The 17,625-nt window shown below is 45.7% G+C and overlaps 1 protein-coding gene across 2 annotated transcripts in view; it reads left to right on the top strand.

Moving 5' to 3' along the window:
• The window catches only part of lias (lipoic acid synthetase), a 50,903-nt gene that overhangs the window by 10,225 nt on the left and 23,053 nt on the right, over positions 1-17,625 (top strand). For both annotated transcript variants that reach the window (XM_067988618.1, XM_067988625.1), the window contains exons 2-3: positions 8,335-8,507; positions 13,779-13,872. In XM_067988618.1, the coding sequence (XP_067844719.1) occupies positions 8,335-8,507; positions 13,779-13,872 (267 nt within the window). The remainder of the gene's footprint in view (positions 1-8,334; positions 8,508-13,778; positions 13,873-17,625) is intronic.

Here is a 17,625-nt window from a genome sequence, read left to right as displayed (position 1 = left end):
AGAGAGACTGGGGATTGGAGTAATCTCAGGTCCATGGAGAGAGAGACTGGGGATTGGAGTAATCTCAGGTCCATAGAGGGAGAGACTGGGGATTGGAGTAATCTCAGGTCCATAGAGAGAGAGACTGGGGATTGGAGTAATCTCAGGTCCATAGAGGGAGAGACTTTTTTTTTTATTCGTTCACGGGATGTGGGCGTCGCTGGCAAGGCCGGCATTTATTGCCCATCCCTAATTGCCCTCGAGAAGGTGGTGGTGAGCCGCCTTCTTGAACCGCTGCAGTCCGTGTGGTGACGGTTCTCCCACAGTGCTGTTCAGAAGGGAGTTCCAGGATTTTGACCCAGCGACAATGAAGGAACGGCGATATATTTCCAAGTCGGGATGGTGTGTGACTTGGAGGGGAACGTGCAGGTGGTGTTGTTCCCATGCGCCTGCTGACCTTGTCCTTCTAGGTGGTAGAGGTCGCGGGTTTGGGAGGTGCTGTCGAAGAAGCCTTGGCGAGTTGCTGCAGTGCATCCTGTGGATGGTGCACACTGCAGCCACAGTGCGCCGGTGGTGAAGGGAGTGAATGTTTAGGGTGGTGGATGGGGAGCCAATCAAGCGGGCTGCTTTATCTTGGATGGTGTCGAGCTTCTTGAGTGTTGTTGGAGCTGCACTCATCCAGGCAAGTGGAGAGTATTCCATCACACTCCTGACTTGTGCCTTGTAGATGGTGGAAAGGCTTTGGGGAGTCAGGAGGTGAGTCACTCGCCGCAGAATACCCAGCCTCTGACCTGCTCTCGTAGCCACAGTATTTATATGGCTGGTCCAGTTAAGTTTCTGGTCAATGGTGACCCCCAGGATGTTGATGGTGGGGGATTCGGCGATGGTAATGCCGTTGAATGTCAAGGGGAGGTGGTTGGACTCTCTCTTGTTGGAGATGGTCATTGCCTGGCACTTATCTGGCGCGAATGTTACTTGCCACTTATGAGCCCAAGCCTGGATGTTGTCCAGGTCTTGCTGCATGCAGGCTCGGACTGCTTCATTATCTGAGGGGTTGCGAATGGAACTGAACACTGTGCAGTCATCAGCGAACATCCCCATTTCTGACCTTATGATGGAGGGAAGGTCATTGATGAAGCAGCTGAAGATGGTTGGGCCAAGGACACTGCCCTGAGGAACTCCTGCAGCAATGCCCTGGGGCTGAGATGATTGGCCTCCAACAACCACTACCATCTTCCTTTGTGCTAGGTATGACTCCAGCCACTGGAGAGTTTTCCCCCTGATTCCCATTGACTTCAATTTTACTTGGGCTCCTTGGTGCCACACTCGGTCAAATGCTGCCTTGATGTCAAGGGCAGTCACTCTCACCTCACCTCTGGAATTCAGCTCTTTTGTCCATGTTTGGACCAAGGCTGCAATGAGGTCTGGAGCCGAGTGGTCCTGGCGGAACCCAAACTGAACATCGGTGAGTAAGTGCCGCTTGATAGCACTGTCGACGACACCTTCCATCACTTTGCTGATGATTGAGAGTAGACTGATGGGGCGGTAATTGGCCGGATTGGATTTGTCCTGCTTTTTGTGGACTGGACATACCTGGGCAATTTTCCAAATTGTCGGGTGGATGCCAGTGTTGTAGCTGTACTGGAACAGCTTGGCTGGAGGCGCAGCTAGTTCTGGAGCACAAGTCTTCAGCACTACAGCTGGGATGTTGTCAGTGCACTCAGCCGTTTCTTGATATCACGTGGAGTGAATCGAATTGGCCGAAGACTGGCTTCCGTGATGGTGGGGATATCGGGAGGAGGCTGAGATGGATTATCCACTCGGCACTTCTGGCTGAAGATGGTTGCAAACGCTTCAGCCTTGTCTTTTGCACTCACGTGCTGGACTCTGCCATCATTGAGAATGGGGATGTTTGCAGAGCCTCCTCCTCCCGTTAGTTGTTTAATTGTCCACCACCATTCACGACTGGATGTGGCAGGACTGCAGAGCTTTGATCTGATCCGTTGGTTGTGGAATCGCTTAGCTCTGTCTGTAGCATGTTGCTTCCGCTGTTTAGCATGCATGTAGTCCTGAGTTGTAGCTTCACCAGGTTAGCACCTCATTTTTAGGTACGCCTGGTGCTGCTCCTGGCATGCTCTTCTACACTCCTCATTGAACCAGGGTTGATCCCCTAGCTTGTTGGTAATGGTAGAGTGAGGAATATGCCGGGCCATGAGGTTACAGATTGTGCTGGAATACAATTCTGCTGCTGCTGATGGCCCACAGCGCCTCATGGATGCCCAGTTTTGAGCTGCTAGATCTGTTCTGAATCTATCCCATTTAGCACGGTGGTGGTGCCACACAACACGTTGGATGGTGTCCTCAGTGCGAAGACGGGATTTCATCTCCACGAGGACTGTGCGGTGGTCACTCCTACCAATACTGTCATGGACAGATGCATTTGTGACAGGTAGATTGGTGAGGACGAGGTCAAGTAAGTTTTTCCCTCGTGTTGGTTCGCTCACCACCTGCCGCAGGCCCAGTCTGGCAGCTATGTCCTTCAGGACTCGGCCAGCTCGGTCAGTAGTGGTGCTACCGAGCCACTCTTGGTGATGGACATTGAAGTCCCCCACCCAGAGTACATTTTGTGCCCTTGCTACCCTCAGTGCTTCCTCCAAGTGGTGGTCAACATGGAGGAGGACTGATTCATCAGCTGAGGGAGGACGGTAGGTGGTAATCAGCAGGAGGTTTCCTTGCCCATGTTTGACCTGATGCCATGAGATTTCATGGGGTCCAGAGTCAATGTTGAGGACTCCCAGGGCCACTCCCTCCTGACTGTATATCACTGTACCGCCACCTCTGGTGGGTCTGTCCTGCCGGTGGGACAGGACATACCCAGGGATGGTGATGGAAGAGTCTGGGACGTTGGCTGAAAGATATGATTCTGTGAGTATGGCTATGTCAGGCTGTTGCTTGACTAGTCTGTGGGACAGCTCTCCCAATTTTGGCACAAGTCCCCAGATGTTAGTAAGGAGGACCTTGCAGGGTCGACTGGGCTTGGTGTTTTGCCGTTGTCGTGTCCGGTGCCTAGTGGTCCGATGCCGGGTGGTCCGTCCGGTTTTATTCTTATTATGACTTTTCGTAGCGAGATTTTACAACTAAGTGGCTTGCTAGGCCATTTCAGAGGGCAATTAAGAATCAACCACATTGCTGTGGGTCTGGAGTCACATATAGGCCAGACCGGGTAAGGGCGGCAGGCTTCCTTCCCTAAAGGACATTAGTGAACCAGATGGGTTTTTACGACAATCCGGTAGTTTCATGGCCATCATTACTGCTACTAGTATTTTAATTCCAGATTTTTTTATTTAATTAATTGAATTTAATTAATTAATTGAATTTAAATTCGCCAGCTGGGGATTGGAATAATCTCAGGTCCATAGAGGGAGAGACTGGGGATTGGAGTAATCTCAGGTCCATAGAGAGAGAGACTGGGGATTGGAGTAATCTCAGATCTATGGAGAGAGACTGGGGATTGGAGTAATCTCCGGTCCATAGAGGGAGACTAGGGATTGGAGTCATCTCAGGTCTATAGAGGGAGACTGGGGATTGGAGTAATCTCAGGTCCATAGAGACAGACTGGGGATTGGAGTAATCTCAGGTCTATAGAGAGAGAGACTGGGGATTGGAGTAATCTCCGGTCCATAGGGAGAGACTGGGGATTGGAGTAATCTCAGGTCTATAGAGAGAGACTGGGGATTGGAGTAATCTCAGGTCCATAGAGAGAGAGACTGGGGATTGGAGTAATCTCAGGTCCATAGAGAGAGAGAGTGGGGATTGGAGTAATCTCAGGTCCATAGAGAGAGACTGGGGATTGGAGTAATCTCAGGTCTATAGGGAGAGACTGGGGATTGGAATAATCTCAGGTCTATAGAGAGAGACTGGGGATTGGAGTAATCTCAGGTCCATAGAGAGAGAGAGCCTGGGGATTGGAGTAATCTCAGGTCAAAAGACAGAGACTGGGGATTGGAGTAATCTCAGGTCTATAGAGAGAGAGACTGGGGATTGGAGTAATCTCAGGTCTATAGAGAGAGAGACTGGGGATTGTAGTAATCTCAGGTCCATAGAGAGGGAGACTGTGGATTGGAGTAATCTCAGGTCCATAGAGAGAGAGACTGGGGATTGGAGTAATCTCAGGTCCATAGAGAGAGAGACTGGGGATTGGAGTAATCTCAGGTCCATAGAGAGGGAGACTGGGGATTGGAGTAATCTCAGGTCTATAGAGAGAGAGACTGGGGATTGGAGTAATCTCAGGTCTACAGAGAGAGACTGGGGATTGTAGTAATCTCAGGTCCATAGAGAGGGAGACTGTGGATTGGAGTAATCTCAGGTCCATAGAGAGAGAGACTGGGGATTGGAGTAATCTCAGGTCCATAGAGGGAGACTGGGGATTGGAGTAATCTCAGGTCCATAGAGAGGGAGACTGGGGATTGGAGTAATCTCAGGTCCATGGAGAGAGAGAGTGGGGATTGGAGTAATCTCAGGTCCATAGAGAGAGACTGGGGATTGGAGTAATCTCAGGTCTATAGACGGAGACCGGGGATTGGAGTAATCTCGGGACTATAGAGAGAGAGACTGGGGATTGTAGTAATGTCAGGTCCATAGAGAGGGAGACTGTGGATTGGAGTAATCTCAGGTCCATAGAGAGAGACTGGGGATTGGAGTAATCTCAGGTCCATGGAGAGAGAGACTAAGGATTGGAGTAATCTCAGGTCCATAGAGAGAGACTGTGGATTGGAGTAATCTCAGGTGTATAGAGAGAGACTGTGGATTGGAGTAATCTCCGGTCTATAGAGAGAGACTGGGGATTGGAGTAATCTCAGGTCTATAGAGAGAGACTGGGGATTGGAGTAATCTCAGGTCCATCGAGGGAGACTGGGGATTGGAGTAATCTCAGGTCCATAGAGAGAGACTGGGGATTGGAGTAATCTCAGGTCCATAGAGGGAGACTGGGGATTGGAGTAATCTCAGGTCTTTTGAGAGAGACTGGGGATTGGAGTAATCTCAGGTCCATAGAGAGAGAGAGTGGGGATTGGAGTAATCTCAGGTCTATAGACGGAGATTGGGGATTGGAGTAATCTCAGGTCTATAGAGAGAGACTGGGGATTGGAGTAATCTCAGGTCCATAGAGAGAGAGACTGGGGATTGGAGTAATCTCAGGTCCATAGAGAGAGAGACTGGGGATTGGAGTAATCTCAGGTCTACAGAGAGAGACTGGGGATTGGAGTAATCTCAGGTCTTTTGAGAGAGACTTGGGATTGGAGTAATCTCAGGTCCATAGAGAGAGAGACTGGGGATTGGAGTAATCTCAGGTCTACAGAGAGAGACTGGGGATTGGAGTAATCTCAGGTCCATAGAGAGAGAGAGTGGGGATTGGAGTAATCTCAGGTCAAAAGACAGAGACTGGGGATTGGAGTAATCTCAGGTCTATAGAGAGAGAGACTGGGGATTGTAGTAATGTCAGGTCCATAGAGAGGGAGACTGTGGATTGGAGTAATCTCAGGTCCATAGAGAGAGAGACTGGGGATTGGAGTAATCTCAGGTCCATAGAGAGAGAGACTGGGGATTGGAGTAATCTCAGGTCCATAGAGAGGGAGACTGGGGATTGGAGTAATCTCATGTCTATAGAGAGAGAGACTGGGGATTGGAGTAACCTCAGGTCTATAGACGGAGACTGGGGATTGGAGTAATCTCCGGTCCATAGGGAGAGACTGGGGATTGGAATAATCTCAGGTCTATAGAGAGAGACTGGGGATTGGAGTAATCTCAGGTCTATAGAGAGACAGAGACTGGGGATTGGAGTAATCTCAGGTCTATAGAGAGAGAGAGACTGGGGATTGGAGTAATCTCAGGTCAAAAGACAGAGACTGGGGATTGGAGTAATCTCAGGTCTATAGAGAGAGAGACTGGGGATTGTAGTAATGTCAGGTCCATAGAGAGGGAGACTGTGGATTGGAGTAATCTCAGGTCCATAGAGAGAGAGACTGGGGATTGGAGTAATCTCAGGTCCATAGAGAGAGAGACTAAGGATTGGAGTAATCTCAGGTCCATAGAGAGAGACTGTGGATTGGAGTAATCTCAGGTGTATAGAGAGAGACTGTGGATTGGAGTAATCTCCGGTCTATAGAGAGAGACTGGGGATTGGAGTAATCTCAGGTCTATAGAGAGAGACTGGGGATTGGAGTAATCTCAGGTCCATCGAGGGAGACTGGGGATTGGAGTAATCTCAGGTCCATAGAGAGAGACTGGGGATTGGAGTAATCTCAGGTCCATAGAGGGAGACTGGGGATTGGAGTAATCTCAGGTCTTTTGAGAGAGACTGGGGATTGGAGTAATCTCAGGTCCATAGAGAGAGGGAGTGGGGATTGGAGTAATCTCAGGTCTATAGACGGAGATTGGGGATTGGAGTAATCTCAGGTCTATAGAGAGAGACTGGGGATTGGAGTAATCTCAGGTCCATAGAGAGAGAGACTGGGGATTGGAGTAATCTCAGGTCCATAGAGAGAGAGACTGGGGATTGGAGTAATCTCAGGTCTACAGAGAGAGACTGGGGATTGGAGTAATCTCAGGTCTTTTGAGAGAGACTTGGGATTGGAGTAATCTCAGGTCCATAGAGAGAGAGACTGGGGATTGGAGTAATCTCAGGTCTACAGAGAGAGACTGGGGATTGGAGTAATCTCAGGTCCATAGAGAGAGAGAGTGGGGATTGGAGTAATCTCAGGTCTACAGAGAGAGACTGGGGATTGGAGTAATCTCAGGTCTTTTGAGAGAGACTTGGGATTGGAGTAATCTCAGGTCCATAGAGAGAGAGACTGGGGATTGGAGTAATCTCAGGTCTACAGAGAGAGACTGGGGATTGGAGTAATCTCAGGTCCATAGAGAGAGAGAGTGGGGATTGGAGTAATCTCAGGTCAAAAGACAGAGACTGGGGATTGGAGTAATCTCAGGTCTATAGAGAGAGAGACTGGGGATTGTAGTAATGTCAGGTCCATAGAGAGGGAGACTGTGGATTGGAGTAATCTCAGGTCCATAGAGAGAGAGACTGGGGATTGGAGTAATCTCAGGTCCATAGAGAGAGAGACTGGGGATTGGAGTAATCTCAGGTCCATAGAGAGGGAGACTGGGGATTGGAGTAATCTCATGTCTATAGAGAGAGAGACTGGGGATTGGAGTAACCTCAGGTCTATAGACGGAGACTGGGGATTGGAGTAATCTCCGGTCCATAGGGAGAGACTGGGGATTGGAATAATCTCAGGTCTATAGAGAGAGACTGGGGTTTGGAGTAATCTCAGGTCTATAGAGAGACAGAGACTGGGGATTGGAGTAATCTCAGGTCTATAGAGAGAGAGAGACTGGGGATTGGAGTAATCTCAGGTCAAAAGACAGAGACTGGGGATTGGAGTAATCTCAGGTCTATAGAGAGAGAGACTGGGGATTGTAGTAATCTCAGGTCCATAGAGAGGGAGACTGTGGATTGGAGTAATCTCAGGTCCATAGAGAGGGAGACTGGGGATTGGAGTAATCTCTGGTCCATCGAGGGAGACTGGGGATTGGAGTAATCTCAGGTCCATAGAGGGAGAGACTGGGGATTGGAGTAATCTCCGGTCCATTGAGGGAGACTGGGGATTGGAGTAATCTCAGGTCCATAGAGGGAGACTGGGGATTGGAGTAATCTCAGGTCCATGGAGAGAGTGACTGGGGATTGGAGTAATAGGTTCATTGAGAGAGACTGGGGATTGGAGTAACAGGTTCATTGAGAGAGACTGGGGATTGGAGTAATAGGTTCATTGAGAGAGACTGGGGATTAGTGTAATATGAGGTCCATAGAGGGAGACTGGGGATTGGACTAATATCGGGACCATAGAGCGAGCCCGGGGATTGCGGTAATCTCAGGTCCATGGAGGGAGACTGGGGATTGTAGTAATATCGGGTCCATAGGGGGAGACTGGGGTTTGGAGTAATATCTGAAGAAGCAGCAGTCAAGGATGACTAATGTGGATAGTTATTCTACAGTTTTGCTCAATTTGGCTTCTGGGCCGGGGAATAGGGAGGATCGTTCCAGAACCTTTCGTCGGTAAATGTAATGGTTTGGGTGGAGTCCATGATTGAGTAGATTTTATGCAGGGTCTATGGAAGAAGTGGGCTTAGTGTGCATCATTCAGATTTTATGGCTGATGAGTAGTTTGTATTCTGTTTTAATGTTTGAGCCATTCTGTGTAATCTAAATGTCTAACTCACCACTGTTTTTTGGTGCATGAAGACAATCTTTAAAAAAAATTATAACTGGAATCTGTATTGATAGCATATGAAATATTTCAGGTCTGTGCTCGCCTTGTCTGCAGCGAGTTGAGGGCTTTCAGTACGCTGCCAGACAAAAAGAAACATCTTCTTGAAGTGGGTCCTGACTTGCGGGAGTTTATATCCGGTGAATTGTCAGACAAGAAAACATGGGAAGAGTATAAGGGCAACCTGAAGCGTCAAAAAGGAGAAAGGTACAAGTTTGAACACCTTTTTGAAAAATACTAGATAAAGAAACGTAAACACAATACAGAAAACAACCTCAGAGGCACCAAATGTCGAGGAAAACACCAATCAGTTGACATTTCAGTTATAAACCCTTCCTCCGAACTGAAAGACATAGATGAACTGCATTTAAAAAGGAACAGAACAAAAGGGGATGGGGTAAAACACACAATGACCACACATGCAGGAGAAGACATAACCTGTAAAGTATTAAAGTGGGGAACAGGAGATGGCAGAAGAGATATGCACAGAATTAAAAGGAGGAGTAATGGGACAAATCAAAGAAATAAAGGTCATTTACGTGACACTGAGAATGAGAAGAGCTGAAGGGGTTAGCTTAATAGAATGGGGAGCGTGTAAAACTGGTAAAGCAGAGCAGGCTCCAGCAGCCCAGGAGTCGGGTGGAAGAAAAAATTAGTTCGACCACCAAGGGTGCAGACCATCCCTGGCACAGTGTTCCGATTTTGGGGGGTCCTCCACATAAGCATCAACCCACTCTCCTTCCCCATCTCCGGAAACGGTGGCTCACCCATCCTACATTGCAGAGAAAACGGGAGCTAAGGGGTAGAAATGTATTTATGGTGTATTCGGAGGCCCAATCTATCTATTCCCAATTGGTGGAATTACTGTCACATTTAGGTGCGGTGCCTCCATGAGTTTACCCAATGAGTAGCTGAGCTGTATAGACTATGAAGATCTCAGATTTCATCCCAGCCAGTCCTGAGTTGGCTGATATCAAGCAGAGCCGTGCTGGAGGCTCTACAATTGGTCCCTGGGTTAGGGAAAGAAAATCAGCAGAGTTGCCATTTCTATTATTATCCAGTGACTCTGACTGAAAACGTTTGTATGGGAGTTGGGTGAGGAATGGGCTTGGCTTTGATGTCACCCCAGTGGTTGAACAGCTTGCCAGCGTTCAATGTCAAGGTTCACTTAACGGACAATGGTCTTTTGGACAGGTGCTGTCGAACTGTACTCAGCAAGGACTCGATGCCCTCAGGAAAGGAGGAGGGGAGGGGAAAAAATTGACAAGAAGGAAAGAGGGGAAAATGGATATAGATGAAACATGAAGATGCTACCTATTAAGCTAATACTGCAAAAGCATTCAGGAGTATATTGCGTTTAAGTAATTGTGAATTTAGTTAAACTGCTTTTCACAGCTGAGTTTGAGAACTTTGTTGTAAGCAACAGTGAAATCTTCCCCTATTTCATATCACATTGGGTGAAAATGTACAACTGATGTTTACAATTATTATTGCTGTCCATGCACATCGAATTATCAGTAGACTGCATTCCTAATCTGCTTTGCATGGGTTTACCAGCATTTATCCACGGGTGTATTAAGTTGCAGGGAGGGGAAAAGGATTTCCTATTCATTAGTTGGGCCAATCTATGTATTTAAAAAGTGAGGAGTTGTCAATTTTCAGCTATATTTATTTATTCAGCACTTTGTAGCCAGTGATTTAAAAAAATTTATGACTTGGGACAAGGCGGGTTCATCTGGAAGTAATAGAAATATGTAAGATTTAATAGGGTTCATGAATAATTAGGAGTGTCAGGGGAATAAGACGAAGTTAAATTAGCAAACTCTCCAAATAAGGGGAAAGAAGAATGTTATATAAAGAAGAAGATCTGACCTTGGACATTTATACTGATGAAGGAGGTACAAGAATTGAACAGAAATACGAACATACGAATTAAGAGCAGGAGTAGGCCATTCGGCCCCTCGAGCCTGCTCTGCCATTTGATAAGATCACGGCTGATCTGATTGTGACCTCAACCCTACTTTCCCGTCTACCTACTATAACCTTTGACTCCCTTGTTAATCAGGAATCTATCTAACTCAGCCTTAAAAATATTCAATGACCGTGCCTCCACTGCTCTCTGGGGAAGGGAGTTCCACAGACTCACGACACTCTGAGAGAAAAAATTTCTCCTCATTTCCATCTTAATGGGAGACCCCTTATTTTTAAACTGTGGCCCCTAGTTCTGGTCTCTTCCACAAGGGGTAACATCCCCTCAGTATCCCTTCTAGTCCCCCCAGGATCTTATATGTTTCAATAAGATCATCTCATTCTTCTAACTCCAGTGTACAGGCCCAACTTGTCCAACCTTTCCTCATAAGATAACCCCCTCATCCCAGGAATCAGTCGAGTGAACCTTCTCTGAACCGCCTCCAAAGCAATTATGTCCTTTCTTAAATAAGGAGACCAAAACTGCACACAGTATTCTAGATGTGGTCTCACCAACTGTGGCAAAACATCTGTACTTTTATATTCCATTCCCCTTGCAATAAATGACAACATTCCATTTGCCTTCCTGATCACTTGCTGTACCTGCACACTAACTTTTTGTGATTCATCTATCAGGACAACCAGATCCCTCAGTACGTCAGTACAGGCAGCTACTCCTCTACTAGCTCAGCAACTTTATTGGCTGAGTAGCTGAGCCATAGAAACCACAAAGATCCCAGGTCAAACCTTGTTCTGCACTGAATTAGCTGATTGGAGTTCTACAATCGGCTTCAGTACTCCTAAACTAAGGAGGGAGAAATTGCCTCAGGTTCCAGCTCCTGATTGAATTCTCAGCCAGTAATATGGTTTCCTGGTTTGGGTGGTTCTGGATTGACTAAGACCATTTGAACTTGTGGTTCCTCCCTGTTTCTTGTACAGCTAGTCTGAAATGCACAGGGACATTCTTCATCGATGACATTGCTGAAGCAGCCTAGCAGGGAGGGAGTTCTGACTGCAGGATCTCCGTACCAGTAGGGAAACTTGACAATTTTTTTTTTAAAAAGTTGTCAATCAAAATTCTCCTTTAGCTAATATTTTCTCATATAAAATGAGAGAATAGTCTGACTTCCCCTAGATTTTTCTGACGCCTTGTTATTTTTTTCTCCCATTCTCCAAGTCTACAGGACCAAAAGAGGATGGGGAAACAAGCAAGCTGCTCTCGAGCAACTGTCTGTATTGCCTTATGATTGGTTGCTGGGAGTGCGTGCGCGCGATGCAGTATGACTTTCCATTGATGTTTTCATCTTCTCAGTGGAAAAGCTCCTGACACAGCTGATGATAGTAGTTCAGTGAGAGGGGAAATACAGATGAGCCCACATCTTCCGCTGTGTCAGTATACTGCACTGCCATATAGTCATCTAGGTACATTCCCACGTGGGACAAAGGTAGGGCAACTGAAGCCGGAGCTCCCTGGATGACAAAAGAGATAGAGAATAAGATGAAGCAGAGAAAAGGGGCGTGTGACAGATGTCAGGTTGATAACACAAGCGAGAACCTAGGCTGAATATAGAAAGTTCAGAGGGGAAGTGAAAAGGGAAATAATAGGGGCAAAGAAAGAGTATGAGAATAGACTGGCAGCAAACATAAAAGGGAATCTAAAAGTCTTCTATAGGCATGTAAAGAGTAAATGGGTAGTAATAAGAGGAGGGGTAGGGTCGATCAGGGACCAAAATGGAGATCTACTCATGGCAGAGGTACTAAATGAGTACTTTGCATCTGTCTTTACCAAGGAAGAAGATGCTGCTAGAGTCTCAGTAAAAGATGATGTAGTTGAGATAGTGGATGGGCTAAAAATTGATAAAGAGGAGGTACTAGAAAGGCTAGCTGTACTTAAAGTAGCTAAGTCACCCGGTCCGGATGGTATGCATCCCAGGTTGCTGAGGGAAGTAAGGGTGGAAATTGCAGAGGACTGGCCATAATCTTCCAAAGATACGGGGGTGATGCCAGAGGACTGGAGAATTGCAAATGTTACACCCTAGTTTAAAAAAAGGTGTAAGGATAAACCCAACAACTACAGGCCAGTCAGTTTAACCTCGGTGGTGGGGAAACTTTTAGAAATGATAATCCAGGACAGAATTAACAATCATTTGGACAAGTGTGGATTAATTAGGGAAAGCCAGCACGGATTTGTTAAAGGCAAATCGTGTTTAACTAACTTGATAGAGTTTTTTGATGCGGGAACAGGGAGGGTAGATGAGGGCAATGCGGTTGATGTGGTGTATATGGACTTTGAAAAGGCATTTGATAAAGTGCCGCATAATAGGATTGTCATCAAGATTGAAGCCTATGGAATAAAGGGGGCAGTAGCAGCATGGTTACAAAATTGGCTAAGTAACAGGAAGCAGAGAGTAGTGATGAATGGTTGTTTCTCGGACTGGAGGGAGGTGTTCCCCAGGGGTCGGTGCTGGGACCACTGCTTTTCTTGATATATATCAATGCCTTGGATTTGGGTGTACAGGGCACAATTTCCAAATTTGCAGATGACACAAAACTTGGAAGTGAGGAGGATAGTGATAGACTTCAAGAGGATATAGACAGGCTGGTGAAATGGGCGGACATGTGGCAGATGAAATTTAGCAGAAAAATACGAAGTGATACATTTCGGTAGGTAGAACGAGGAGAGGCAATATAAACTAGAGGGCCCAACTCTAAAAGGGGTACAGGAACAGAGAGATCTGGGGGTTTATGTGCACAAATCGTTGAAGGGGGCAGGGCAGGTTGAGAAAGCGGTTAAAAAAGCATAGGGGATCCTGGGCTTTATAAATAGAGGCGTAGAGTACAATAGCAAGGAAGTCATGATGAACCTTTATAAAACACTGGTTCGACCACATTTGGAGTATTGTGTCCAGTTCTGGGCACCGCACTTTAGGAAAGAAGTGAAGGCCTTAGAGAGGGTGCAGAAAAGATTTACTAGAATGATTCCATGGATGAGGGACTTTAGCTATATGGATAGACTGGAGAAGCTGGGGTTGTTCTCCTTCAAACAGAGAAGATTGAGAGGAAATTTGAGAGAGGTATTCAAAATCATGAAGGGTCTAGACAGAATAGACAGAGAGAAACCGTTCCCATTGGCGGAAGGGTCAAGAACCAGAGGGCATAGATTTAACGTGCTTGGCAAAATAACCAAAGACGACATGAGGAGAAACTTTTTTACACAGCGAATGGTTAGGATCTGGAATGAACTGCCCGAGGGGGTGCTGGAGGCAGATTCAATCATAGCTTTCAAAAGGGAACTGGATAAGTACTTGAAAGGAAGAAAATTGCAGGGCTACAGGGATAGGGCGGGGGAGTGGGACCAGCTGGATTGCTCTTGCATAGAGCCGGCATGGACCCGATGGGCCAAATGGCCTCCTTCCGTGCTATAACCTTTCTATGATTCTTGAAGGGCTCAGTTTTAAAGAGAAAGAAACTATTGCAATGATATTTTTATAATATACTTTGAATTTCTAGATTAAGATTGCCTCCATGGTTGAAGACAGAGATTCCTCTTGGGAAAAATTATAATAAATTGAAGAATACTCTTCGGAATTTGAATTTGCATACTGTAAGTACTTGCTGACAGCCTTCATTGAAGCAGCCAGTGTATAACCTTCCTATATTTTGAATTTTTTTTCTCCTCCCTTTAATTTTTCACGCCTATCTTCTCTCCCTTGTGATCTCTCTGGGCCTTGCATCTAGTATGGCCCGTAAAGTGGGCAACCTACTCAGAGACATCTGTTAATGCCATTCAGCAGAAACTGGGGAGGGGAGATAAGAGCTATCACTCGATTATCCCTCTAATCTCTCCCTTTCAGTGGGGAAGCACATGGTCTTTGATCCAGCCTTCCTACAAAAATGCAGCAGGTTGGGAGATTGGACTAGTGTCCTGTCACTTGGTGGCAGAGTTTGTTGGTACTCCAGCCTGTTGTGCCTTTTTTGTGCTGAAGTCACTTTGTGAATAACTTTACTCATTATACACTTGTCTTTACATTTAAACCTAGAGGGAGCGAAGGCTAAGTGATGGTAACTAACATTTGATATTGAGCAAGGTTTTGCTGCAGGAGTTCCTCACGGCAGTGTCCTAGGCCCAACCATCTTCAGCTGCTTTATCAGTGACCTTCCCTCCTTCATAAGGTCAGAAATGAGGATGTTCACTGATGATTGCACAGTGTTCAGTTCCATTCGCAACCCCTCAAATAATGAAGCAGTCCGAGCCCACATGCAGCAAGACCTGGACAACATCCAGACTTGGGCTGATAAGTGGCAAGTAACATTCGCACCAGATAAGTGCCAGGCAATGACCATCTCCAACAAGAGAGAGCCTAACCACCTCCCCTTGACATTCAACGGCATTACCATCGCTGAATCCCCCACCATCAACATCTTGGGGGTCACCATTGACCAGAAACTTAACTGGACCAGCCATATAAATACTGTGGCTACAAGAGCAGGTCAGAGGCTGGGTATTCTGTGGCGAGTGTCTCACCTCCTGACTCCCCAAAGCCTTTCCACCATCTACAAGGCACAAGTCAGGAGTGTGATGGAATACTCTCCACTTGCCTGGATGAGTGCAGCTCCAACAACACTCAAGAAGCTCGACACCATCCAGGACAAAGCAGCCCACTTGATTGGCACCCCATCCACCACCCCAAACATTCACTCCCTTCACCATCGGCGCACAGTGGCTGCAGTGTGTACCATCCACAGGATGCACTGCAGAACTCGCCAAGGCTTCTTCGACAGCACCTTCCAAACCCGTGACCTCTACCACCTAGAAGGACAAGAGCAGCAGGTACGTGGGAACAACACCACCTGCACGTCTCCCTCCAAGTCACACACCATCCTTACTTGGAAATATATCGCCGTTCCTTCATCGTCGCTGGGTCAAAATCCTGGAACTCCCTACCTAACAGCATTGTGGGAGAACCTTAACCACACGGACTGCAGCGGTTCAAGGAGGCGGCTCACCACCACCTTCTCGAGGGCAATTAGGGATGGGCAATAAATGCCAGCCTCGCCAGCAACGCCCACATCCCATGAACGAATTTTTAAAAAAAGGTAATTATGTACTGGAGTTCAGAGTGAGTTACCCTGTGGAGCAACCCAATTCATTGCAACCAAAAGAGGCAAGGAGACCAAGAAAGGACTAAACCAAGATATTTTGATCAATAGGCAACCTCAGAGACATGTGAAAGTAAACATTATTTCCCAAATCTTTCAATCCTTGTATATCCCACTAAAAAGCATGAACATACTAGCCATAGACACACCACGGATGAATAAAGAAATAAGGGCAAAATTGAAACTAAAGAAAAAGGCATACATTAAGCGCATAGAAAACAAAGGAGAGAATGACAAAAGGGAATACGAAAAGGTTAGGAAAGAATGTTAAGAAGCCAAAGAGAAAATATGAAATTAAATTATCAAGGAATATAAAAAGAAATAGTGAAGTACTCTACAGACACATCAATAACAAAAGAAAAATCAGGATAGGGGTAGGGCCAGTAAAAGATATACACGATAAACTCACAGGTAATGACAGCGAAGTAGCAGAAATATTAAATAATTACTTTGCCTCAGTATTTACCGGGGAGACTAACATGGCGGGCATGACATTAGAAGAAGAGATCAAAAAAGATATAAAGACATTTAAGATAGAAAAGGGAGAGATAATTGATAAACTAATCAAATTTAGAGAAGATAAAACCCCTGCTCCGGATGGACTGCATCCACACATCTTAAAAGAAGTTAGGGAAGAGACAGCAGAGGCACTATTACATATTTATAAAAAATCATTAGAAAAGGGAATAGTGCGAGAGGACTGGCGGACAGCTAGTGTGATTCCTATATTTAAAAAAGGAGCTAGAACAAGTCCAAGGAACTATAGACCAATTAGCTTAATGTCGGTGGTAGGAAATATAATGGAATCTTTACTCAAAGATGTAATCGAAAAACATCTAGAAACAGAAAATGTAATAAAGGATAGGGATTTCAAAAGGATAGGTCATGCTTGACCAGCCTTATTGAATTCTATGAAGAAGTAACGGCAAGGGTAGACAAGGGTAATGTAGTAGATGTAATATATTTGGATTTTCAAAAGGCCTTCGATAAGGTATCGCATAGTAGACTCATGACTAAGGTCAGAGCATGTGGAGTCAAGAAACAAGTAGCAGAATGGATAGCAAACTAGCTACAAAACAGAAAACAGAGTAGGGTTTAAAGGTAGTTACTCAGACTGGAATAAAGTGGGAAGTGGTGTTCCACAAGGATTGGTGCTGGGAACACTGTTGTTCACGATTTACATAAACGATTTGGACTCGGGAATTGGAAGTACAATTTCAAAATTTGCGAACACCACCAAATTGCATATAGTTAATACTGAGGAGGTCTGCAACTAAATACAGGGAGACATTAATAAACTTGCAGAATGGGCTTGTAATTGGCAAATGAATTTCAATATAAATAAGTGTGAGGTGGTACAATTTGGCAGGAAGAATAAGGAGGCCACGTACTGCTTGGATAATAAGAGCGTAAATGAGGTAGAGGAGCAGAGGGATCTGGGGGTACAGATGCACAAATCACTAAAAGCAACGCAGGTTGATAAGGCCATTTTTAAAAAAAAGCATACCAAGCTCTGGGGTTCATTTCTAGAGGGATAGAATTGAAAAGCAGAGAAATTATCTTAAACTTGTATAGAACCTTGGTTAGACCACACTTGGAGTGCTGTGAACAGTTCTGGTCTCCATATTATAAAAAGGATAATATGCAAAGAAATATGGAGAAGGTGCAAAAAAGATTTACTAGGATGATACCAGAACTGAGGATTTACCTAGTAGGAAACATTGAACAGGCTGGGGCTGTTTTCTCTAGAAAAGAGAAGGCTGAGAGATGACCTGATAGAAGTCTTTAAGATTATGAAAGGATTTGATAGGGTAGATATAGAGAAGATGTTTCCACTTGCAGGGAGACCAGAACTCGGGGCCATTAATATAAGATAGTCACTAATAATAAAATCCAATAGGGAATTCAGGAGAAACTTCTTTACGAAGAGAGTGGTTAGAATGTGGAACTCGCTACCACAAGGAGTAGTTGAGGCGACTAGCATTGGTGCATTTAAAGGGAAGCGAGATAAACACATGAGGGAGAAAGGAATAGAAGGATATGTTGATGGGGTTAGATGAAGAAGGGTGGGAGGAGGCTCATGTGGAGCATAAACACCGGCGTGGACCTGTTGGGCCAAATGGCCTGTTTCTGTGATGTACATTTTATGCAATATCTCCAGTTTCCACCAAAATGCAGTCTGAATAATTATAAAAAC

The sequence above is a fragment of the Heptranchias perlo genome, chromosome 1 (genome assembly GCF_035084215.1).
Source record: "Heptranchias perlo isolate sHepPer1 chromosome 1, sHepPer1.hap1, whole genome shotgun sequence".
Lineage (NCBI taxonomy): Eukaryota > Metazoa > Chordata > Chondrichthyes > Hexanchiformes > Hexanchidae > Heptranchias > Heptranchias perlo.
This window is presented reverse-complemented; position numbering and strand designations above follow the sequence as displayed.